The sequence below is a fragment of the Oreochromis aureus genome, linkage group 11 (assembly GCF_013358895.1).
Source record: "Oreochromis aureus strain Israel breed Guangdong linkage group 11, ZZ_aureus, whole genome shotgun sequence".
In the NCBI taxonomy this organism is placed as follows: domain Eukaryota; kingdom Metazoa; phylum Chordata; class Actinopteri; order Cichliformes; family Cichlidae; genus Oreochromis; species Oreochromis aureus.
The window spans coordinates 27979262-28004716 of NC_052952.1; the positions used below are offsets into that span (position 1 = coordinate 27979262).

General features: G+C 38.0%; 2 protein-coding genes across 4 annotated transcripts in view; both read right to left on the bottom strand.

Annotated features, from left to right (window-relative positions):
• LOC120432758 (sialoadhesin-like) overlaps window positions 1-25455 on the bottom strand; it is a 58829-nt gene that overhangs the window by 19214 nt on the left and 14160 nt on the right. The gene's annotated exons all lie outside the window — the stretch shown is intronic.
• Window positions 80-23772, bottom strand: LOC120442689 (B-cell receptor CD22-like). Of its 3 annotated transcripts, none has more exons than XM_039619718.1 (9): window positions 23426-23772; window positions 6089-6364; window positions 5757-5867; window positions 4858-5214; window positions 3896-4195; window positions 3533-3796; window positions 1134-1397; window positions 951-1047; window positions 80-859 (listed from the first exon to the last, which is right to left on the bottom strand). In XM_039619718.1, exons 3-9 carry the CDS (start codon window positions 5797-5799, stop codon window positions 748-750), a joined length of 1437 nt encoding a protein of 478 aa, XP_039475652.1. In that variant the 5' UTR covers window positions 5800-5867; window positions 6089-6364; window positions 23426-23772; the 3' UTR covers window positions 80-747. The 3 variants fall into 3 exon arrangements, with proteins under 3 accessions (XP_039475652.1, XP_039475653.1, XP_039475654.1); XM_039619719.1 differs by lacking the exon at window positions 23426-23772 and adding an exon at window positions 8695-8821; XM_039619720.1 differs by lacking the exon at window positions 23426-23772 and having other exon boundaries at window positions 4858-5205; window positions 6089-7380.

Here is a 25455-nt window from a genome sequence, read left to right on the forward strand (position 1 = left end):
TACCTTATTTTTGTTTTTAAGAAAAATAAGAGCCACATATGAGGATATTTGTTTAAAATTTTGATAGAACAGTAGCAGCAATAATGTCCTCGTAAGTGGATATCAGGCCCTTGTAGAGCAGAATTGAGTATTTTGGTCTAAATAACCCAAAATGTGATGTCCACATATGTGGATGCCAGGTCCTAGGAGGTTAAACATAGAAAAGAGCAGCTGTGTAGATCATCAATGTCTCTATTTCTTGAACCGTGCTATTAAAAGCTTATGTAACCTACTGATAAACATGTCCCTGCCCCAGCTTTTTCACATCGAATTCAAAATGAACATATTATCAAAAAACAAAACAAAGAAAAAAACTATAACCTGTGAAGTTTAATATAAATTTACATTATCAACAAACAGGATTATAGTCAGTATCAAAGCTTTAGGAAGCATTTTCTACTGGATTTGCTCAATCACACTAAATTGAGCAGGTCCAGCACCCTTTGATGAAAACTGATATATAAGCGCTCAGTGGCTATTAAATGCACTTCAATAAAGAGAAGTGTGACTGAGAATTATTTATCTAGAAACACAAAATAAAACAAAATTAGATAGATAGATAGATAGATAGATAGATAGATAGATAGATAGATAGATAGATAGATAGATAGATAGATAGATAGATAGATAGATAGATAGATAGATAGATAGATAGATAGATAGATAGATAGATAGATAGATGGATAGATCCTGAAGAATCAGTGAAGGTCACTTTGGAGCTGTGTTAATGACATCATACTCTGAAGAGCCGACATTTCTACGATTCAGCGACATGTAAGTTCTGTCCTCTTCTTGTGGCTTCACATTCTTTTGTACTTTCCTACAAGAATGCAAAACAATTATTGAAAAATATTTTATGGAAACATCTGCAGAACTTCTAGTTTTAATCAACAACCAGTTTTAAAACATACCAAAGGAAAGCTGCACAGATCACACTGACACTGAAAAACACACCAGCAAGGACCCAAGGAAGGACTCCACTGTAAAATCCACAATGTGTTTCACAATCTGCAATGAAAAATGATACCATGCACATATTATACCTGCTCAAGTTATGCTTACACTTTTAAATATTTTCATTTTGTGATACATACACTGAACATCAAGGTGAGTCGGGTTAGAACGTCCAACTCCGATCTGATTTTCAGCCTTGCAGAAAAATCTTCTTCTGTCTCTGGAGACTTTAATATTTAAACTGGTTCCTGTCCCAATAAAATTCTCCTGGTCTCCATCAGCTCTGTACCACATGTAGTTTTCTACTGCTGGGTTGGCATTACTGCTGCAGGTCAGAGTCACGTTGCTGTTCTCTGGTACTGGACCAGAAGGACTGACTGAAACTGTGATGTTTTTAGGTGAATCTGAAAAAAAAAAAAAAAAGCACAGAAACATGCACACTGAAATGTTAGGACAGTTTTATTTACAGAATAAGTGTGAATATCTGAATATATTTTTGTAGTGCAAAATGATATTGCCAGGCATACCAATGCTGTCACTAAAACATGCCATAAATGGAGTCAGTTTGCTATCAGTATCTGACTGAATGGGGTCAAATTGGCAAATACATGCAAGCTATTTCTGATGATACAGCAGTTAACAGTGATAAGTCACTGAAGACCACACACGTTACTGTCTAGACTGAAATTCCCATTTAACAGAAATTCATGTTTAACTATTACATTTGTGTTCAGCCACCTTCTATAGGAATATAACCAGACCACAATCAGCAGGAGGCAGTTGAGTTGAGTCTCAAAGACTCATTGAGACTAATGGCTACATGCTGTCAATCTATCATGTCATACACACTCATGACCACAAAATGCCTACAAATAGGTTAGGTCACCTAACCTATTTGTAGGCAACCTAGTTGCAGTCAGTCACAGAAAAAGTTAATTTTACCAGACAGTGACTGATATTTTTGATTAATGTAGGAGGTTGCTATTCTATTTTTACTCATATGACTGAGCAACTGACTTGCTCTTAAATATGAAGTAGCTTCGTCAAATTATATGTGTCCAGTGTTCAGTAGATATTTCGGTTGAGCTCATTTAATGTAAGCTTGCTTGTCTAAAGTTATCTCTGGATGGTGGTGCATGAGCTGAATCCTCTTGTTGTAATTATTCCCAGATTATTTTAATTGATTTAAAAAAAACTATTGATATTTGGTCTCCTTGTATTGATACAATTCAAAAAATAATATTCCTTTCCCCCACCCCTACTAAGATGACAAGTGTCAGAAGAAAATTATGTTTTGATCAGTTACATGAAATGTATTCTTTATATCAGTGAAGCACATGTTTACGTGACTTTTGACATATACCTTGTCTGTGATAAACAACTTGCAGCTTCCCCTTTTTGTTCTAGAACAGGGGTGCCCAATCCTAGTCCTCGAGAGCTACTGTCCTGCAGCTTTTAGATGCATCCCTACTCCAACACAGCTGAATCAAATGGTTTGATGACCTCTTCAGCATGCCATCAAGTTTGGCAAAGGCCTGATAACAAGACATTCATTTGATTCAGGTGTGTTGGAACAAGGATGAATCTAAAAGCTGCAGGACAGTAGCTCTCGAGGACTAGGATTGGGCACCCCTGTTCTAGAACATACAGATTTAGAAAAGGGGAACCTCAGCTCTGAGAATAACTCTGTGACAGCAACACATACACACATACACAGACACAACTGTATAAATAAATCTTGCGGACGATGATAGAGCGCATGTCCGTGAGTGTCTCCTATGCAGGCGCTCTGTGACCGTCCTCGCGAGTAAAAAGGCAACTGCAGTGTTTATGTGTTTTCTAACTCAGGTGTCTCAGCTGAACAAAGAACGGCAGGGTGATTTAAAGAAATCCCCTGTCAACAAGTATTGATATATTTTCTAGGATGAATAGCGTGCTTTTATTAGGCCAGTTTTTCCAAGTTAAAAGTGAATTCACTTCAGTTCAATTTTATTTATATAGCACCAAATCACAATAACAGTTGCCTCAAGGCACTTCATATTGTAAGGTAAAGACCCTACAATAATACAGGGAAAACCCCGACAATCAAATGACCCCCTTTGAGCAAGGACTTGGCGACAGTGGATAAGAAAACCTTATCCACTGCTAAATAGAGGAAGTAACCTCTATTTAGCATAGCATTTAATATCACTGAGCAAGTTTGTGGCATTATAAACTTGCATACTTCCTGTACAGAGAATAGACACGTCATCTGTGAACCATGGTATATTTTAAGAATAAAATGTGACAGAATCAGAAGTAGCAAATAAATAAATAAAATGTATCTTTAGCCTTTGTTTCTGTTGAAAAGTGCCTGTGAAATTGATAGTTAACTTTTTAAAATCCTAATCAGTTTTAACCATGCTGATGAATGTGTGCATACAAAGTTTGTGATATAAATCAAAATTAGATCACTAAAATTTACTATTTTACTAAGTGTGTGTGTGTGTGTGTGTGTGTGTGTGTGTGTGTGTGCGTGTGTGTGTTTCTTTTTTCTTACACTGAACATCCAGATCCACCCAGATGGACTGCTGCACTCCAAGGGCATTTTGAGCCATGCAGGACAGAGATGTATCTCGTACAATGTTGCTGAAATGCTTTTTACTCTGAGTTGAATTTTCTATCTTGTGCTGGTCTAATTGTCTTATAAACCAAAGGTATTTGTGTGGTGGGGGGTTACTATTAGCAACACACTCAATCATGATGCTGTCACCTTCCGCCACAACTTTCTTTTCCTTTTTCACTCTAACAGTGACAGGCTTGTCTGTGGATATAGGAAATCATAACAACAAGACAGTTTGTTAAGGTAAATACATGTACATCTGTGATTTACTGTATTTGGAGCAAATATAGTTTTCCTCACATGAAATGTTGAGTGTCATTTGTTGACTTCCCATGGTAAAGGTTTTAAACTTAGCAGAACAGCTAATCCTGCTGTTATTCATCAGATAGGTTGCTACTCCACGCAGTGTCTTTTTGTAGAACCATTGGCCATGCACTTCCATGTGGAAATCCATGAAAGTGTAGTTTTCCAGAAATGTGTTTAAGTTCCATTGAAGGGATGGAGGTAAGGAAGGGCAAGAGTAGATTATGCTACAGTTGGCCTGGAAAATCTCCCCTTCCACTATTTGCTTCTGAATATAGATTACGGGAGCTTTTCTTTCTAGAAGTTACAAAAAGAAAAAGTGATAAAGGGAAAAAATTGTGTTGTGTATCTCTAGAGTTACAATTTTCTAAATGACATGTACCATGTGGCAAATTACTGTTGAACACTTAAACCAAGTAGCCGTGTTATATGCTGGGTTTGTTGGATGCTGTAATACATTTTACGTTTTCCAAATTATGTCAGAACTAGTTGTTAGTTGTTTTTATTTACATTTATATATATAAAAAAACACCCAGCACGCCCTGCGGGCGGTTTATCCTTCAAGCTCGGGTCCTCTACCAGAGGCCTGGGAGCTTGAGGGTCCTGCGCAGTATCTTAGCTGTTCCCAGGACTGCGCTCTTCTGGACAGAGATCTCCGATGTTGTTCCCGGGATCTGCTGGAGCCACTCGCCTAGCTTGGGAGTCACCGCACCTAGTGCTATATATATATATATTTTTTATTAAGCTCCTGCTACCTTGGTCATTTTTTTCAAATATTACTTTTTTGGCTTTATAGTGATATTGCAGAGAGATGAACAGGGAAGCAGGGGGGAGAGTGAGAGGGGAAGAAACACAGCAAAGGGCCTCATACCCAAACCCGGGTGGCTGCTCTCTAAACACATGTGGCAACTTATCTTGGTCATTTTGACTTAAATGGAAGTTTGCCAATATTCACTTACCAACACTGATAGTTACAGTTTGATCATGGAATTTCTGAGTTGTCTGAGAGTCTGGATTGATCCACACATAAACACGTAGGTTATGGTCAGCTGTGCTCACATTGTCAATCGTCAGGGTGCAGTTTCCCTCTGCAGCTTTGCCCAATACTTTGGTGCGTCCTCTGAACTTCTGTTCCACGTTATGAGTATAAAATCCATCATAAACAATAGGATACTTTAGATTATGGTACTGGTACCAGTTGACTCGTTCGTAAGGGTCTGTCTGACATGGCACCATAACACAGGTCCCTTCAACAGCAACAACTGTTTTGGGTACTCTAATGCTGAACCCGTTCACCTGCTGGAGAACTGAGGTACCTCAAAAGGGTGAGAGGAAGAGGAGAGCAGAAGGGATGGTCAAAAACATCACTAAACCACAAAATGTTGCAATAATATCTTTGGTGATGACCCACAAATGGAAACTCTGATGCACAGAGAGATGCTATTATGAAAGCTGGCTAACCACTAAGAGACATCAGCAACATAAAAATGACAAAAAACCATCAGTGACTTCTCAGAAATCAACCTAATATTGCTGTCAACTCATTAAAAATGAAATTACTGTTTGTTCTGTCTTCTTGTATTTAGATTAATTTGATAAGGTTACACGATTATGACTTTTTCACACTATCAAAGTAGTCAAAAATATTGCTACAGGAAAATAATGGAGTAATACCAATAGTATGAAAAGAAGATTTTTTGTAAAAACCTGTGCAGGTTTTATGTTGTTTTTTTCCCCATTGCTTTTCTCTCACTCATATGGTGTAGTCATTCTAAGTTGACACTTGTTTTTACATTGCATTAACTGTTTAAAAGCATTATCAGCAACAGAACAAGAGACACAAACAGGTCGTTATTACCAGTCATCAAGCTCAGCAGTCTAAGCAGATGAGCGACCGCCATGAAGACAGCAGTCACTTTACAGCATCCGATAAGTCACCTTTGGCCTTTCAACCTCTGAAACGCAGCAGCTGTAACATTGTTTTTATAATACAGGTCATGATACACTGTGACACAAAAAACCCCAGAAAAAGTTACTGAGGAATGTATAGCGCTGCAGTTGATTTTTCTACAGTAGAATCCTCAAGTACTTCCAGGTTGAACAAAGCACAAAAACTTAGCTTTACATTAGTAATACATCTTTAGATCTTCAGAAAGGAAGTTCAGTCTTTATATCTTACGAGAAACGTACCTGGCCAGATGGATGCTGCTTCACTGTGTTTGTGATGGCCCAGTCTGTCTCTGTTCTCAAGTCCATCTTTTGACCGCAACCTAAATTGCTCTGCCACTCTCTGCTATTCAGCCTCAAACAGGAAACTTGCTGTGCTCATTTAAGGCAGTCAGTCTGAAGGTGAGAAACTCCGACAGAAGGGCTCTGTTTGTTTCACTGAATTTCCAGTTTGCTAAACGTGTTGTTCATTAAATTCTAAAGCAGTGTGACAAAGGTTAGATGGATTGGGACAGATTCCTGTGAAAAATGATTACATACATATTTATACATCACTTTTCATAATGCAATAAGGAGGAACGTAGGAACTCAAAATCAGGTTAGATCAGGTGATGAACAAATATTATTATCAGCCAATGCAACCCAGAACATTTACTCAGTGAAATGACGTCATACACCTTAGAGGACAAAGGTACAGGAAAGAAAACCTACAAGAGATCAGTCAGTCACCCCCAAATCTAGTGTGTTGTACCAAGTGAATACATTCTATGAATACGAAATAGCATGAGTGAATCCATGAGTGAACTCGAAAGCACCAAAGCACATTAACAAAAGACAAAAATCCCAGATGTAGGGGAGACCGGGGATAGTTGTAACGTGGGTCAGTTATAACACTTCCAATTTCTCCAATCAGGGCTAAGTTTCAAATGATGTGATTCATCCTGTACATGTCACGGTCCCCGTGCCTTACCGGCTGATTCCGTGTTAGGCAACATGTGTTTTGTTCTTGTGCTCTCTCTCTCTCCCTCTTTCCCCGGCCACAGTGGTGCTCACTGTGGGCTCCGCCCCTGGCCCACACACCTGTGCTCATCATCACACCTGGCGCTGGTTACTACAATCAGAAGGGCTTTTTAAGATGGCAGATCTACACTACTCCTCGCTGGAACGTTGAGTCACCTGCGTTAGTGCTTCAGCAATCTGCCTAGTCTGTGAGTTTCCTTGTGATCTAGTGCTAATTGGATTTTTTGTGTGTGTGCGTAGATTCCCCCCCGGACCCGTCCTTGTACCCCCGAGTGAGCGAGAGGAGCGACTGGAGTGGAAAAGAGTGGGATTGTTGGTTGAAAGAGCGGAGTGTGGTTTTGGACCCTTCCCCCCCTGGAGCCCCGGACCCCTTCCCCGAGCACCTTGTATATATATAATCACCCGGTGACACCACTGTAAATAAACGCACTATCAGTTTCTGCAAAGGTCTCCTGGTCTGCGCCTGAGTCCGTTTACAAAACCGTGTCAGTGCATGCCCAATTCAGTTCTACTATCACATGTGAAAAATCAGCACATTTTGTCAAACACAGACAATTTAACACGAAAACAAGTAATTTGTATGCCAAAAAGTAAGTTTTTCTACGTTATTTCAATTTCTAATAGCATTATCTGCTTTGCAGTTAAACTCATCAAACTTAAATTATGTTATTTGTATGTCTATGGGGATATATTCTGTGTAGGTCTTTAATGCTAATGTTTTAGCCGTTGGCTGTAATCTTAGCTAGTTCATGGCTATAGGAGTCTGGGTCAGTTGTAACAGCAACAGTCTGGGTTAGTTGTAACAATAATGCAGATGTTACAACTTACCACAGTATTACTTTAACTTATATTAAACAAGTTGGGGCAACGACATCAGCAGAGAGAGGTTCACTGGTCGCATTTGTATATGCGGTTAATGCCATTGGCAACACAATTCCTCCACTGTTTGTGTTCCCACACATACATTATGCAGACCACTGTGTCAGAGATGGACCAGTAGGAAGTATTGGTAGTGGAAATAAATCAGGATGGGTGCAAGAAACAGATTTACTCATCTTTCTGAAGCACTTTGCAAACCACACCAAGGTAAGCCATGATAAAAAAGTAATGGAATTGCGATGCTGGTGTACAACTACATTTTTTCAGCTTCATTGTTATGTTCAAAAGTTGGTGCAAGAGTTGTAGGTTATAATGCCCACTGAGCCAATGAGGCCAAACTCAAGGAAGACCAACCAAAATTAATGAAATATTCAGTTGCAGAAAATTCCATCATTTGTCTTTTTTGGGGGGTTGGAATATGTTCAAAAGCTAGATTTCTGCATTCTGTCACACACACACATAGCTACATAAATGGCTCTAAGTTGCATTCATGTGTTGAATAAAAAAGATTACATGTTAATGTTTTGTCAGTACCCGTATTTCATTGTGTTACATTTCACCCCAGGATATGTTAAACTAACCCAGACTATGGGGTTAATTGTAAAATTTCACTCTTTGTGTTTGAGACCATACCATCCAATGGGTAATTGTGCTGCAGAGAAAATAGCTGCACTATTTAATAGCAGAGACATGTAAATACTTTGCATTACATTTTGAATCCACTACCTTAAAAGAACTCCAATTTACAGACAGAAATGTAAAAAATGTTGCAACTATCCCCGGTCTCCCCTACTAAAGTTAATTTTTCTACACTAGAATCCTAGAAAGTAGAAAGTACATAGAAAGTACTTCCAGGTTGAACAAAGCACAAAAACTTAGCTTTTCATTAGTAATACAGCCTTAGATCTTCAGAAAGGAAGTTCAATCTTTATAGCTTATGAGAAACATACCTGGCCAGATAGATGCTGCTTCACTGTGTTTGTGATGGCCCAGTCTGTTTCCTTTCCCACGTCACTTTTTGACCACAAGCTTAATCGCTCTGCCACTTTCTTCGCTATTCAGCCTCAAACAGGAAACTGTTTCCTGTTTGAGGCTGACTAAGGCAGTCAGTCTGAACATGAGAAACCCTGAAACCCCTTAAAGAAGGGCTCTGTTTGTTTCACTGAATTTCCAGTTTGCTAAACACTTCATCACATGTTGTTCATTAAATTCTAAAGCAGTGTGACAAAGGTTAGATGGATTGGGACAGATTCCTGTGTTAGCGTAAGTTCTTTGAAAAATGATTACATACATATTTATACATCACTTTTAGTAATGCAATAAGGAGGAACGTAGGAACTCAAAATCAGGTTAGATCAGGTGATGAACAAATATTATTATCAGCCAATGCAACCCAGAACATTTACTCAGTGAAATGACGTCATACACCTTAGAGGACAAACGTACAGGAAAGAAAACCTACAAGATATCAGTCACCCCCAAATCTAGTGTGTTGTACCAAGTGAATACATTCTACGAATACGGAATAGCATGAGTGAATCCATGAGTGAACTCGAAAGCACCAAAGCACATTAACAAAAGACAAAAACTTCCAGATGTACAGAATTTAAAAAAAATGTTTGACAAAATAATTTATTGAAAAAAACTGAATCACTTGTATTTATGTTTAAGTATCATTCATTATATTTATAGCCTACAACAAGACATGAAATATACAAGGACCATTCACAGTGAGTTGTGCTTGATTTAATTTTCTAATTATCATGTCTGTTTATCATGGTACTATAAATATATTAATATCACCTCTATATATAGATAGTGTGTGATTGGGTACAGAATACAACAACTAATTATCAGAACAGTTAACAACACTTTTCCTGCAATTGCATGTTAATAAAACAAACAAACAAAACAGCTAAAAAATAAGATTCAGATGTGTGTTGTGATGATGTTCAGTTACCAAGCAATAATATTCTATAAATTATTTATATTTAATCTTTTTTATTTAATTATTTTTGAAGATTGTTCCAAAAAATGATTTTATCATGTTCTACAAATTTACCACCAATTCTTTGATGAAGGCCGGAAATGGTTCGAGCATAGACTATTTATAGCAAAAATAATTTTGCATTTAATTACTTGGAATTTGGAGCATTCAATCATAGGAAGGCCTTATCACATCCCAGATGAAGCTAGACTATAACTGGGTCATGCTCAGAGCCATGTGTTTGTTGCAGGCTAATCAGACTAAAATGAATTACCAGCAAATTTCAAGCATGCAAACTGCATGTCCAGAGCTTCTCCCAGCTTCTCTAACAGGTCTCCTTGGACCAGTTGTAGCCACTTGGTAGCGACCCAGTCTTTGACCTTTTCAGGCAGTGTCTGAGATACTGTGCTAAACAAGCCCATGACCTGAACAAAGGGAATATATTTGTATTGCTCAATGTCTTTGCCACAGTGTGACTAAATGTGTCAAGGACACACCCAGACAACAGACCAGCTATTTATTTATTTTGTAGTAAGCTCGAGGATGCAAATGGTTGCATTATGCCATGAAAAGTATTTGTCTGCTTTCTGATGTCTTATTTCCTTCCATATTTGTCACATTAAAATGTTTCAGATAATCAAAAATTTTTAAAAGATTTGGACTTTTTTATAAAAAGTGTTTTGAATTTACTTGGGTTATTTTTTTCCAATATCAAGATTAGTCTAATGTTTTGAAACTCGTAAGTGTGACCAATATGCAAAAAGCAAAACATCAGGAAATCTGGGGTAAATATTTTTTCACAGCACTATATATCTATTTTTGCATAGCGCTTTGTTCTTTAAATTTGACTTGTACATATTCACACCCCACTTCCTTCCTCATATTTCTAGGCTCCACCTGAGCATACAGGCCTCCCATTTCTACTGCATTGCTCACAAACTTTCTGTTAACTCCCCTCACCATGCACTTCTCTTTCAAATAAGATCTGCCAGGTGGATTCCTGTCCAAAGATTTTCCACCCTTTTTTTTCTTGCTCTTCGTCTTCCAGTTCACATTAGAGTAAATCAGTTCGTTCTCGTTCCCTTTCTTGTCTGATTTTTTGCATCCTCCTTCTGCATTTTTTGGCCCAGAGCTTGGCAAGTCAGTGCTGCTTGGTCCAGCGATGTTTGCAGGGTGAAGATTTTCTGCCCTTCTCAGTCCATCAGCATTTGCATAAATGCACTCTTCTGTTGTGTTTGGTTCCTACAATTACATAGAAAATATCAGTGGTAAAGATAATCTACTTCTTGTTATATAGTTACAGAAGCATCAGCCTTTGTCAACACTGTTAAAAGGAACATAAAGCACCTCATTTCCTTCTTCAGTCAGAGGCTGACTCGTTGCAATTGTGTTGTTTTCATCTGTTAAGTGACCTTTATTTTTACAGGGATTCTTTTGAGCCCTAAAAAATAAAGTATAACATCCAGCTTATATGCATACAATACATACATTGTAGTTTTGCCAATATTTACATTTTAGTTCACAGCATGAATTTACAAGACAGGCTAAAGCAAAAAGTCATGAGCTCAACCACCTCTACAAAAGTGAGTTAAGGCTTATGTTAGATTAACTGTCAGCGAGCAAGCAATAATACAGTTGTACATGCATTACTGAATGTTAACAGACGTCTTGAAAATGAATATATGCAAATATTAACCACCAGTAACATGTTATATGGACTGTTGATGAACACATTTGATTGATATTACATTTAATCAATAGTGTTACCAATGTTGAGTATAAAGTCAGCTGCAAAAGTGTTTTTTAACAAATGAAGGCCCAAATAAACAAAGTAATTATCAGCATTTAGTCAAATAGAATCAGGACAAATAAAGTTTACTGTAACACTACAGTGCAGTAGCGGTTTTAGATACGGGCGACACGGGCGGTTGCCCGGGGCGGCATCGTGGTGGGGGGCGGCATCACGGGCATCGGAAAAAAAAATTAAAAATTGCTCGTACTCATGCTGCCCCGACATCATGCCAGCGCATATTGGGGATGGCATAGGCACCGATCGGTTTTCTATCGCCCATTTGCTGGGAGTAAGGGCGCCCTCCGTTTGCGGTGCGCCTGCTGCTTGCTGCACAGGGAGGAGAGGGCGGGGGTGGCGGGGATTCTCTGGCTGGCTGGAGCAGCATCTAATAACCAACTCGCAAAATAAAACAAAATAAAAACAAACCAACAACACGAAAACACCAGACATTATGATACAGACTTATAATTTGCACCGATGTTTTTCTATATAGAGAAAAGAAGAGGAGGAGTGTAGCGACTTCCACAGTCGCTAGAGGCCGGGGACTGAGCCTGCCTATTTGCCTGGTGCGCTGTCAACTTTACGCAATAATGCAAGAGGTGGAATTGCTTGCTTGTTTATTAAAGTGCTTGAAAAGTTTACAGAGCAATGTGATCGGCTCGCGATTCAAACTCTTAAAACATCACAGGCTCTAATGCAACAAGGGGAAACTCGTGCTGCGGTCAACAAAAACTACAGCTACCCAGCCCCCCTCTCTGTCAAAATCAAACCGGTGAGTGACAGACTGACAACGCCCTCTTAATGTCACCGCTAGCACCCACGTGACTCCTGTTACACATCACCATAGCAACCAAACAAATGAAAACCCAGTGATCATTAAAATTCAATATTTAATTATGGCTCCTAGAAGGAGAAACGAGCAAAAGATACAGGTAAGCAGATGTGTCAGTGGATAAAGGCAGGTCATGTATCCTAAAACTTTCAGAATACTTTCTTAATTATGTGGGTTACAGCTCCTCCAAGAAGAAATGGTAAAAATAATTACAGTAACAGACTAAACTCCAAACAATATATACAATAATATAATATTAATATAATAGTAATTAGTCAGTGTCAATTGTTGATTTGTCCTGTTCTCATTGTATGACGAATTATGATGTCTGTTTAGTAGCCGTTTGCATACTATATTTTCTCTGTCTTCATATGTATGTGTGTGTGTGTGTGTGTGTGTGTGTGTGTGGGGGGGGGGGGGGGGGGTGCGCCAGAGGAGTGTTCAGCCCAGGGCGCCAAATAGGCTAGGACCGCCACTGCTACAGTGTGAAGGTTTTCTGAAAAAGTCTCAAGTTATTTACTTAAAAAACACATATAGTAGCAGTGCTAACAGCAGCACTGCAAGAGTGGATATTACAGCTGGATACAGAACTGAATTTAAAAAAAGAAAAAGAAAAATACCCTGTATATTAATCGTGTAGTCTTTAAAAAACGATTTTTGTTTGAACTCACAACATACATTTTATGAAACTCCTAGTGTGTCTATTATAACTGGACTGAAGTAACAGATTCATTCTTCATATGGATTAGAGGGTATCTAAAACTTTTTGCAAAGAAATTGATTGCAAGTGAATCCTAGAGGAGCATAGATGTAATCCTAACATTATCTCTTAGTGGGCTCTGTAGAGTACACTGTATCACTGGCTAAGGTTTCAAACATCCTTGGTCTCCATTTTAGTATGTATACAACTTAAGCAATAATATTTACAAGTGTAAAAAAGACATACGTTGATTTTCTGTGGAAATCTGTTGGCTGCTGACACAAAATTGTTGACTGGCTGAGCCCAGAGAGTTGAAGCTGTGGCAAAGCAGGGTGAGATGATCCTTCTTATGAGGCTGATTCAGAGTGAAGAAGCTCCTCAGAATTGTCCTGTTCAGAGTCTGATTGAATATTTCACATTTAGAGTGATTGACAGGTAGTTCATTCAAATACCACTGTTGTCAATGGAAAATTGTACTTAGTAGTCAGTATAAGCTTTTAATGATATAAGTTTGCATATGATAGAATACTGTATGTTGACCTTTTGATGACTTAGACTGTTGTCCACTACAAGACTGTTTTATAAATTCTTTCTCACAGCGATAATAGCTGAACAAGCAGGAAGAGGACAGCTGGATACTTTTATCTGCGCTCCCTAACAAGAAGAAGGGCTGCGTCCTTCTGAATCTCACAACACACACACATACACCTCAACCACTCTTATCTTCACTCCCTACGTACTAACATTCCTCTGCCTATGAATAGACGTATTCACTGTTGTCACCAGTGACTATAAATGCACGAATAAAGAAGTACACTGTGTGATTCTCACTTGAGACTTCACCCATGTACATGTGTTTAAGTATTTTGTCTCACTGTGTTTCTGTTTACAATTGGCAGATTTCTGTTTGGGATTTTTCCCCTAACATTTCTTGGTCCTTCGTCCGGATGGGACGGCCTATTTAAAGTAGCTCCCACAAGAGGCGCCCCACCAGATCCCGTCGGTGCGAGAAGCCCACGTTGAAGTCTGTCGACAGCTCACGCACTAGGTGCGTGATAAAGTCCAAGGACGTGAATTCGGGTCTTGGCCAGCGTTTTACAAGCGGTCCGCACCGTCGGGGGCTGATTGGGTGCATCTGAAGAAACCACCACTTAAGGTAAGACAGATAACTTTGAGACAAAGAGGTTTGCGTGAAATCGAAAACGAAACCTAAACGAAAAAGTAGCTTGTCCGGATTAAGAGCTCCCCGAAAGGGTTATTAAAGTAGCTTGTCCGGATTGAGAGCTCCCCGAAAGGGTTAAAGTAAATAAATATTGAGCTTGTCCAGAGGGATTGAGAGCTCCCCGAAAGGGTTAAGGAACGCGCGTAATTGTCTGTCTTTATTGTTCATTTTGTTGGTGGAATAAGTTGATTTTCACGGCACAATAAGGAGGCTGAACTATTCCACTAATTTGTTTACTGTTGGTCGCTGAAGTACTGGTGAACTGAGAGGAAGGTCGTGTTTCATCACGTAAAGGTGACACCGCTTTCAAGAATAGCTTGAAAGTAGAAGGGCGTGTCAGCTACCTCTCTCTGTTCTCGTGCCAGATAAAGCGCCGCAGGTGTGTGTGTATTACTAAGCGGTAAAAGAAGCATAAACTAATAATGGGTAATAAAACAACAAAACTCACTGCTGACGAGCAGTGGCTAGAAAAGAAATGTCCAGGTGCCGGACAAATTAGTGCATATAGATGGAGAAATCCAAAGAAAACTAAATGTCCCACATGGGAGGGAAAATGCATTAACTAAATTATAAGAAACCCTCCAAGCAGAAATAAATACTGAAAAGGAAGCTAAAAAGAAATCAAAACATACACAAGAGTTGTAATATTTTAAAGCATGGAAAGAGGAATGAAGTGGAATAAACAAAAGGTTAAATTAAGGTTAATTTAAATTAAAGCAATGAAACAAAATTGGGAAGACAACCAAGCTGAATGAATAGAATGCGTGAAACCAGATAATCCACACAAAATATATCAAATAAAAAAGAGAGATGCATAAGGCATATTAAGGCTGTGTCATTGTTCAGCCAAGGAAAATGTCTCCAGCTTGGGAAGGTGTGAAGCTGCAGATTCACACAGACCCGTGATGGATACATAATAAAATATAAACTAATATACTATTGTATATTAGTAGTAAAGTAGTGTCTTGTAATATACTGTTGCTGTTATAAAAAAGGAAAAACAATACAACGATAACATTAATAATGACATACTATTAATAGGAAGAGGCACCTCAGTCAGTTATGATGTGAGGTGGAAGATTGTTAAAAGTAGTCTGATTCAAGCTTAAGGTTTGCTCAAACTCAGTACAATGATATATGAGATGAAGAAAATAAGGAAATAACTACACTAATCAGGTGCACATAGGATGTGTGTATCATGACCGCTTCTGTTAATGACAGTGCGGGGAATGAGTGGGAGGGTGGGGTGGGCTGCTTTTAACCATGTAAAGCACTTTGTGCTACAGTTTGTATGAAAAGTGCTTTATAAATAAAGATTGATTGATTGATTGATAGAGACACTTGACCTGCTTGTAAACCTGTCATCTTAGATGAGACTTTGTTAAGATGAAGAGCAAACCTATACTAACAACTAATGAGCCAAACCCTGTATACAACAGCTAAAGCTACAAGATTGAGAAGCTGAATTAAATATGTGGACACTACCAAGCTAATGAGGAGCGGTGACGCGCATGGAGATGCTGGTTTTGCTCACTACAATTGTATAAATAGAGTTTGAATTCATTACTGTGGATGTACAGTGAGTGACCTCTATATATCTTGAAAAGCATGTCTGAAATACTCGTATGGAAGCATATTTTGAGTGATTTTGACTGTGTGAATGCTGTGAGTAGTAGGTTTTGAGTGATTGGGTGTGATTTGTACAAAAATGATAAAACATAAGTCATAATAACACCACAAAGGTTCATAGCGGAGTGAGTGAACGAGTAGAAGTTTGAGAGAAAAGGCAGTGTGTGTGATGATTCCTGATGTCTGAAAGAGCTCAATTTAAAAGTGTGTGTGAAATAAAGGTGTATCGTTTTTTAGATCAAGAGATTTAGATTGTTTTAGTAGAATTAAAGAGGGTTTTTAGACTATAAAGAACCCTGCAAGAATGCAGGGTATAATTGGGTTGAAATTGAAGGCTGAACTCATGATTGTTTAGAGATGTCCGCCATGTCATAAACAAAAGAAGGCAAAATAATGACAGAAATAATTGACAACTATATTAATGAATAGACAACACATACTCAAGTTGTTATATGTGAAATTATTTTTGGAAAGGGTCAGTGAGATAGCTTGAATTTAGAACTCTGTGATAAGATGCATGAATTAAACCGTATTGTAATAAATACTTGCAATGAAGAAAGCAGCTTACACTCAATTAATATGAACGCAAAGCCTTGATGATGCCATAGGCAACTTGTTTTATTTTTGTTTGTTTGCTTAATAAGTTTGGAAAATAAATTTGTGATCATACTTGTGGATCACAGTGGCACATAATGATTAGGCATATGATTTACTAATGCAGATGTAATAACTTTATTCTAAAATTCAAGGAGAACAAACAAGAACAACATCTTCAGTTATGTCTTGTTGTTGTTCTCTGTGTAGTGTGCTGAGTTTTGTTTTTTGTTTCTTTTGTTTTTTGAAATGTTGCTTGAGTGATGAGTACTGTAACTTCTGAAGTAGCTCTCACCATGTGTCCTTGATGATGATAAGTTCAGAGCCAGCTGAGAGCTGGGTTGTCTGTTTTGTTTTATGTGACAAGGCTGAAAAATTAAAACTTAGTTTCTTGTTTTGAAAAAAAAAAAAAGAGAGGTTTTGTGTTTCTCAGCCAAGAACAACTACAATTTCATTTTCTGTTTTGAGACAGGATAATAATAATAATAATAATAATAAAACAAAGAGTGATGTTTTGTTTAAGTGTTGAAGCAGGCTAATACTGCAACATACCGTCTAGTGCATGATCTGCGAGCAATATATGAAATCATCTTATTTATCTTTAAATAAACTCCAATTATGGAGACCTGAAGTCACATGCTTAGGGCACACCCTCAGGTGAAGGCAGAAAGCTACTAAACAAAGAAAAGAAGCCATACAAAATGCGCCACAGCCACAAAACTAAGTATTCACATTCTTTTTGACTCTTTGTGAGCCTGAGTTATGACCTTGGCTCCCTGTTTTTCTGCTTCCACCAAGGGTGGGGGCGCTCCCGTGGCATGTGCTCTGTTCTCTTTACTATTACAAAAAGAAAAAGAGAGAGAGAGGCCACTACTCTCTGAATACAATATTGCAGTATCATGATTCACTCATTTTGATTACAGGTATAATGTAATATAATCTCACAACTGCTACAAGCACATTTGCCTTTCTTAATACACGCGAGTGAAAGGCAGCTGTTAAGAAAATGCCCTTTTGGGTGAGAGAGGCCCAGAGGCCCTGCATGCAAGCGTACTAACACACATACATGCAATGAAGAACAGCTTACACTATAGCACACACTATACATGCGCCTATATCTCTCATTAGTGTTAAAACAGGGAAAACTTAATAGTTTTGTTATCAAATGCTGAAGTTTATCCACTACTAACAAATAAACTTTCTGGGTTGCAGGACAACAACTTCAAAATGAACGAGACTGGTATGACCAACCAGTGATGAAACAACAAATTTAGTGGTTAAGAGTCAAATTGTGAGATGTTTTCTGCTGATTGAATCATACAAGTGATTACTGAAGGAAGGAAAATTCCTTTTTTGTGCTTTTAAACGTGATCTTACGAATTTTAATATCTACCTGTGTTGTCCTGTCAACTTGGTGGGTTATGAGTTGATTATATTGTGAGGAAAAACAAAAAAAGGGGGGAGAGAAGGCTGACACAGGGCCTGGCCCGGTGTTTCTCCCCTCTCTGAATAACACAGCCAATACAACATCATTTTCCTGTTCGTCTGTTTTTGTTTTTTCTCTTTATGTTTAATTACAGGCTGCTTTGCCGGTCCTGAAAGCCGAAGCTGACCTGGACTCCTGCTCTCCCCTCTACCATCTCTGACCTTGATCCTGACCAAATGCTGCAGCAGCTGGACCCATAACAACAACCTAAAAATGTCAACAGTGCTACAGGAAAGCGATCTCATGCAGCAGAGACGGAGAGCGTTAAATCCAAGGCCCGTTTCATTACATGGGGGAAATTTCCAGACAGCTTCAGCTGACAGAGCTGTGACGAGACGCCCATTAAGCCTGAATGAAAAGTAAGGCCGAGCAAAAGAATGCTGACCTTGATAACTCTGCATTAATACTGTGCAGGACAGTGACGGACCAACACGGATGATCGGGCAGCAGAAGAAAGGGCGTGCCAGAGACAGGAGGAGCAACTGAGGTCAAAAGGCACCTCAGAATGGACAAAACACAGAAGAAGATGCAGGTTTCACCTGCGGTGAGCATGGACACTGGAGAAAGGACTGCCCCAATTGGGGCCAGGACCAGGACACACTGAACTTTGAGCAGCAGCAGCAATGGTCGCAACCGGACTGAAAAGGAGGAGGGCAGGACCCCAGGGCACGCTTCAGGCCATGGTTTACCCAAAACACCAGAACAGGAAAGTGATAAACACGCAAACATACACATCTACACACACTGACTCAAAATGAAGAGAAACACACACCTGAACAGATGTGCACTTGTTGATTGAGTGAGAAATGACACACACACACATCAGACAATGTACACTCATCAAACATGACTGATGCCCTGAACGCCTTGAGACAGATCCAGCAGGCCCAAAATCAGGATTATGTAAATAATACAAGTGACTGCTAAAAGACTACTACTCCTTTTCACTGTGTAATACTTTTGTTAAAACCAACGGTGCAATAGACTTCAATACTTGAAATACTTGAAATACTTGCACTTCCTTTGTATTCTTATTCTTATTTATTCTATTTATCCCTTTTTGTATTTTAACTTTTATTTTGTGTTTTTGTAACATGTATCCTGCCATGTCTAAAACTCATGATTAACTGTATAATTGTTTCCACTGTTGCTGCATACATAGCCGTGACAAATGATGATGATGATGACCCCGACCTGTTGGAACATGAAGACTTTGTGTGATTAATGATGGTGTGATAGAAACTGTACAACAAGATGTTACATACTGATATCTCACTTGAAAGTTATACTGACAACAGGAGGGAATGTCAATGGAAAATTGTACTTAGTAGTCAGTATAAGCTTTTAATGATATAAGTTTGCATATGATAGAATACTGTATGTTGACCTTTTGATGACTTAGACTGTTGTCCACTACAAGACTGTTTTATAAATTCTTTCTCACAGCGATAATAGCTGAACAAGCAGGAAGAGGACAGCTGGATACTTTTATCTGCGCTCTCTAACAAGAAGAAGGGCTGCGTCCTTCTGAATCTCACAACACACACACATACACCTCAACCACTCTTATCTTCACTCCCTACGCACTAACATTCCTCTGCCTATGAATAGACGTATTCACTGTTGTCACCAGTGACTATAAATGCACGAATAAAGAAGTACACTGTGTGATTCTCACTTGAGACTTCACCCATGTACATGTGTTTAAGTATTTTGTCTCACTGTGTTTCTGTTTACAATTGGCAGATTTCTGTTTGGGATTTTTCCCCTAACAACTGTATAGTGGGGGATGGGTTTCCCAGGGTCTCACAGGAACAGTTGAGCTGACTTTGTGTTGAGCTGCAGTGTGATGAGAGCAGGATCTGTGGAGGATCTGTCATTGAAGACAGAGAGAGGAGTTAGTCACAATCATGTTGAATACATTTTACAGAAATTACCAAAAAGAAGCACTGATGATGGTTATTACTATGAAGCAAAATCCATTTTGAAAATGGGATGCTTTAAATTTTACTGACTGTGATTTCATTTTCAGACTTGAGCTAAACAGACTGTTAACTTTGAATCTTTAATTTATAAAATGTGTTTGTTGCGCATCAGTTTTCAAAGTTATTGTTAGCACTGCATCACAAATACTTTCTTACTGCTCAGCTGGCATTACTGCAGCATGTCAGAGTGACATTGCTGTTTGTTGGCACCGCAACACAGGTTCCTTCAACAGTGACAACTTTGGGAACTCTAATGCTGAGGCCTTTCACCTGCTGGAGAACTGAGATACCGCAGAAGGGTGAGAGGAAGAGGAGAGCAGAAGGGAAGGTCAAAAACTTCACTAAACCACAAAATGTTGCAATAATATCTTTGGTGATGACCCACAACTGGAAGAGATGCTATTATGAAAGCTGGCTAACCACTAAGAGACATCAACAATATAAAAATAATAAAAAACCACCAGTGACTTCTCAGAAATCAACCTAATATTGCTGTCAACTCATTAAAAATGAAATGAGTGGATGTTCTGTCTTCAAATTCTAAGGAATATAACTTACCTTTACTACAAAATTACTAAAGATTAATTTGATAAGTTTACACGATTATGGCTTTGTCACATTATCAAACGAACCAAACGTATTGCTACACGAAAATAATACAGTAACACCAATAGTATGAAATGAACATTGTCTGAAATTTTTATATGTTGTTGTATTTTTCTGAAACCTGTGGAGCTTTTATGTTGTTTTTCCCCCCATTTTTTTCTGTCTCAGTCATTCCAAGTTGACATTTGTTGTTAATGGTTTTACAATTGCATTAGTGTTTAAAAGCATTATCAGCAACAGAACTAAAGACAGAAGTGGGTCGTTATTACCAGTCATCAAGCTCAGCAGTCTAAGCAGATGAACAGAGGCCATGAAGACAGCAGTCACTTTACAGCATCCGATAAGTCACCTTTGGCCTTTCAACCTCTGAAACACAGCAGCTGTAACATTGTTTTTATAATACAGGTCATGATACACTGACACAAAATCAGTTAGTGAGGAAGTGTATAGTACTACAGTTGATTTTTCTACACTAGAATCTGCTGAAATCAGATACAAAAGATATAAAAACAGGTTAACTAATATACTTAGATATAGTAAAAAGGAATACTATATGAAGCAATTACATATAAATAGAAATAATAATAAAAGATTATGGGAAATACTAAACAATGTTATAAAACGTGGGACTGGACAAAATAACTATCCCAAGTATTTCATTTGTAATGACCATGAAGAATACAATATGGATGTTGTGGCAAATAGTCTCAATGAATTCTTTGTAACTGCTGGACCAAATTTAGCAAGAACAATCACTGATCCTGGGAAAGCACAGGAAAAACCGGATACACTGATTGACAGAAATCCATATTCTATGTTTCTTACAGCCGTTGATTTAAAATGAAGTTTTGAAATTGTCAAAAGTGTAAAAATCAGAAATCTTTGGATTGTAATGATATTGACATGATAGTGGTTAAAAGAGTCATTGAGGCTATTATAAAACCGTTTACATACATCTGTAATTTATCATTTCAAACTGGTCGATTTCCAGACAGAATGAAAATAGCAAAAGTTATACCTCTATACAAATCTGGCACAAACACCATTTCACAAACTACAGGCCTGTCTCTTTATTACCTCAATTCTGAAAAATTCTTGAAAAATTGTTTAAAAACCGACTGGAAAAATTTATAGATAAACATAAACTACTCACTGAGAGTCAGTACGGATTTAGATCAAGCAGATCAACATCATTGGCACTATTAGATTCAATAGAATACATCACAAATTCCATAGACAAAAAGCAATATGTGGCTGGGTTATTCATAGACTTGTCAAAGGCATTTGACACTATAGATCATAATATATTAATAAGAAAACTGGAACGTTATGGTGTCAGAGGGTAGCTTTAGATTGGGTCCAGAGTTATTTAGGTGACAGGAAGCAGTTTGTGAAATTAAATGGTGGTTGCTCCTTATGTATGGACATTGCTTGTGGTGTACCCCAAGGGTCAGTTTTGGGTCCAAAATTCTTCAACTTGTACATTAATGACATCTGTAAAGTGTCCAAAGTATTAAAATGGTACTCTTTGCTGACGATACAAACATTTTTGCTCTGGTGATGATCTGCAGAATTTATTGGAGGATATGACTAATGAAATAAGTAAAGTGAAGTTCTGGCTTGATAAAACAAATTATCATTAAATTTGAATAAATCTAAACTTATGTTATTTGGAAATAGTAGTTTAAATACAAATGCAAAGATTCAAATAAATGGTGTTGATATTGAAAGAGTCAGTGAAAATAAATTTCTGGGGGTAATAATAGATGAAAAACTTAACTGGAGAGCTCACGTAAGATATATTCATTCCAAAGTATCACGTAGCATTGCAATACTAAACAAGGCAAAGCAGGTATTCGACAGAACATCCCTTCATATTCTATACTGTTCACTGGTTTCACCATACTTAAGCTATTGTGCAGAGGTCTGGGGCAATAACTACAAAACCACATTACATTCACTTTTTACTCTTCAAAAAGCAATTCGAATCATCCACAATGCAGGTTATAGGGAACATACAAACTCACTATTTTTGCAGTCTGAAATATTGAAAATGGATGATCTAGTGAAATTCCAAACAGCACAAATTCTATTCAAAGCAAAAATAAAGAACTGCCAGGTAATATTCAGAGTATGTTTTTTTGAAAGAAGGAAGCTATAATTTAAGGGTTTTGTAACTTCAAAACAGGGAAGGTACGTACTACAAGAAAAGCTTTTGTGTTTCTGTTCATGGGGTGAAACTATGGAACAGTCTGAATATGGAATTAAAGCAATGTCCAAACATAAAACAGTTCAAAAGAGTTATAAAAATATGATCTTCTCGAACTATAAAGAAAAGGAAAATATTGAAATTAAGTGAATGTCTCTATTTAAAAAAAAAAAAAAAAAATATAAAAATAAATAACAATTAAAAAAAAAAAAAAAAATCATGACGTAACATTATAGCATAAAGTAGATCAGAAATCTGTTCACTATTTCTATTACAAATTATATCAGTAAGGAAGCTGACTAAATATTAACTGATAATTTATGGCAACGGGGTGGGATTAAATAAGTGTTTACTTCTTCCCACTCCCTTTCAACATGTAAATTAATCAGAATGTTCTTTGGGGGTGTTTTTGTATGTATTTTGTATAGTGTATATATATATATTTTTTTTCTCTCTCTCTTATTTTCTTTTCTAAATGTACCTGTATATTGTTCACATGTTGAAATAAAAAATTACCAAATTACCAATCCTCAAGTACTTCCAGGTTGAACAAAGCACAAAAACTTAGCTTTACATTAGTAATACATCTTTAGATCTTCAGAAAGGAAGTTCAATCTTTATAACTTACGAGAAACGTACCTGGCCAGATAGATGCTGCTTCACTGTGTTTGTGATGGCCCAGTCTGTTTCCTTTCCCACGTCACTTTTTGACCACAAGCTTAATCGCTCTGCCACTTTCTTCGCTATTCAGCCTCAAACAGGAAACTGTTTCCTGTTTGAGGCTGACTAAGGCAGTCAGTCTGAACATGAGAAACCCTGAAACCCCTTAAAGAAGGGCTCTGTTTGTTTCACTGAATTTCCAGTTTGCTAAACACTTCATCACATGTTGTTCATTAAATTCTAAAGCAGTGTGACAAAGGTTAGATGGATTGGGACAGATTCCTGTGTTAACGTAAGTTCTTTGAAAAATGATTACATACATATTTATACATCACTTTTAGTAATGCAATAAGGAGGAACGTAGGAACTCAAAATCAGGTTAGATCAGGTGATGAACAAATATTATTATCAGCCAATGCAACCCATAACATTTACTCAGTGAAATGACGTCATACACCTTAGAGGACAAAGGTACAGGAAAGAAAACCTACAAGATATCAGTCACCCCCAAATCTAGTGTGTTGTACCAAGTGAATACATTCTACGAATACGGAATAGCATGAGTGAATCCATGAGTGAACTCGAAAGCACCAAAGCACATTAACATAAGACAAAAACTCCCAGATGTACTGAATTTTAAAAAAATGTTTGACAAAATAATTTATTGAAAAAAACTGAATCACTTGTATTTATGTTTAAGTATCATTCATTATATTTATCGCCTACAACAAGACAGAAAATTAAATCAAGCACAACTCACTGTGAATGGTCCTTGTATTTTTCATAATTATCATGTCTGCTTATCATGGTACTATAAATATATTAATATCACCTCTATATATAGATAGTGTGTGATTGGGTACACAATACAACAAGTAATTATCAGAACAGTTAACAACACTTTTCCTGCAATTGCATGTTAATAAAACAAACAAACAAAACAGCTAAACAATAAGATCCAGATGTGTGTTGTGATGATGTTCAGTTACCAAGCAATAATATTCTATAAATTATTTATATTTAATCTTTTTTATTTAATTATTTTCGAAGATTGTTCCAAAAAATGATTTTATCATGTTCTACAAATTTACCACCAATTCTTTGATGAAGGCTGGAAATGGTTCGAGCATAGACTATTTATAGCAAAAATAATTTAGCATTTAATTACTTGGAATTTGGAGCATTCAATCATAGGAAGGCTATATCACATTCCAGATGAAGCTAGACTATAACTGGGTCATGCTCAGAGCCATGTGTTTGTTGCAGGCTCTTCTTCTTGTTCCTCCTAGCGGTTTATATCCCGCGACACAGGGTCCGCTATCTTGCATGCCTTCCTCCACTTCTTCCTATCAAGGGCGTCTTCTGGTGTAACATTCACAGCCTTCATATCATCCTTGATTCGGTCCATCCAGCGCTTTTTTGGTCTTCCTTGCGGCCTGTTTCCATCCAGATCTAATTGCTGGGCTGTCTTTGCGATGGAATTTTTATCGCTACGGACAACATGGCTGTACCATTGGAGCCTCGCCTCTCGCATCTTGTCTGTGATCAGTGTCACTCCCCATTGTTTCCTGACATCTTCGTTCCTCGCTCGGTCAAGTCGTGTGAGACCCAGATGCCACCTCAGCATCTTCATCTTCATGGTGTGAAGAGCTTGTTCATGTTTGGTCGTCAGTGGCCAGCACTCTGACCCGTAGAGTGCCACTGGGCGCACAATCGACTTATAGACTTTCGCCTTAAGATAGATTGGCATTCTCTTGTCACATAAGACTCCACTCACCTGATGCCACTTCATCTATGCTGTGTTGACACGGAGTCTGGTGTCTGGTAGAGTTTCGCAGTCCGAGGTGACAAGGGACCCAAGGTACTTGAATTGGGCAACTTTAGTCAGCGGCTCGCTGTCGATAGTGATGGTACTGTTGGTCTGGGGGCCGCATTCAAGGTACTCAGTCTTCTTGATGTTCAGGCGCACGCCATTTTCGGAGAGCCGGTCTTTCCATGCTTGTGTTTGG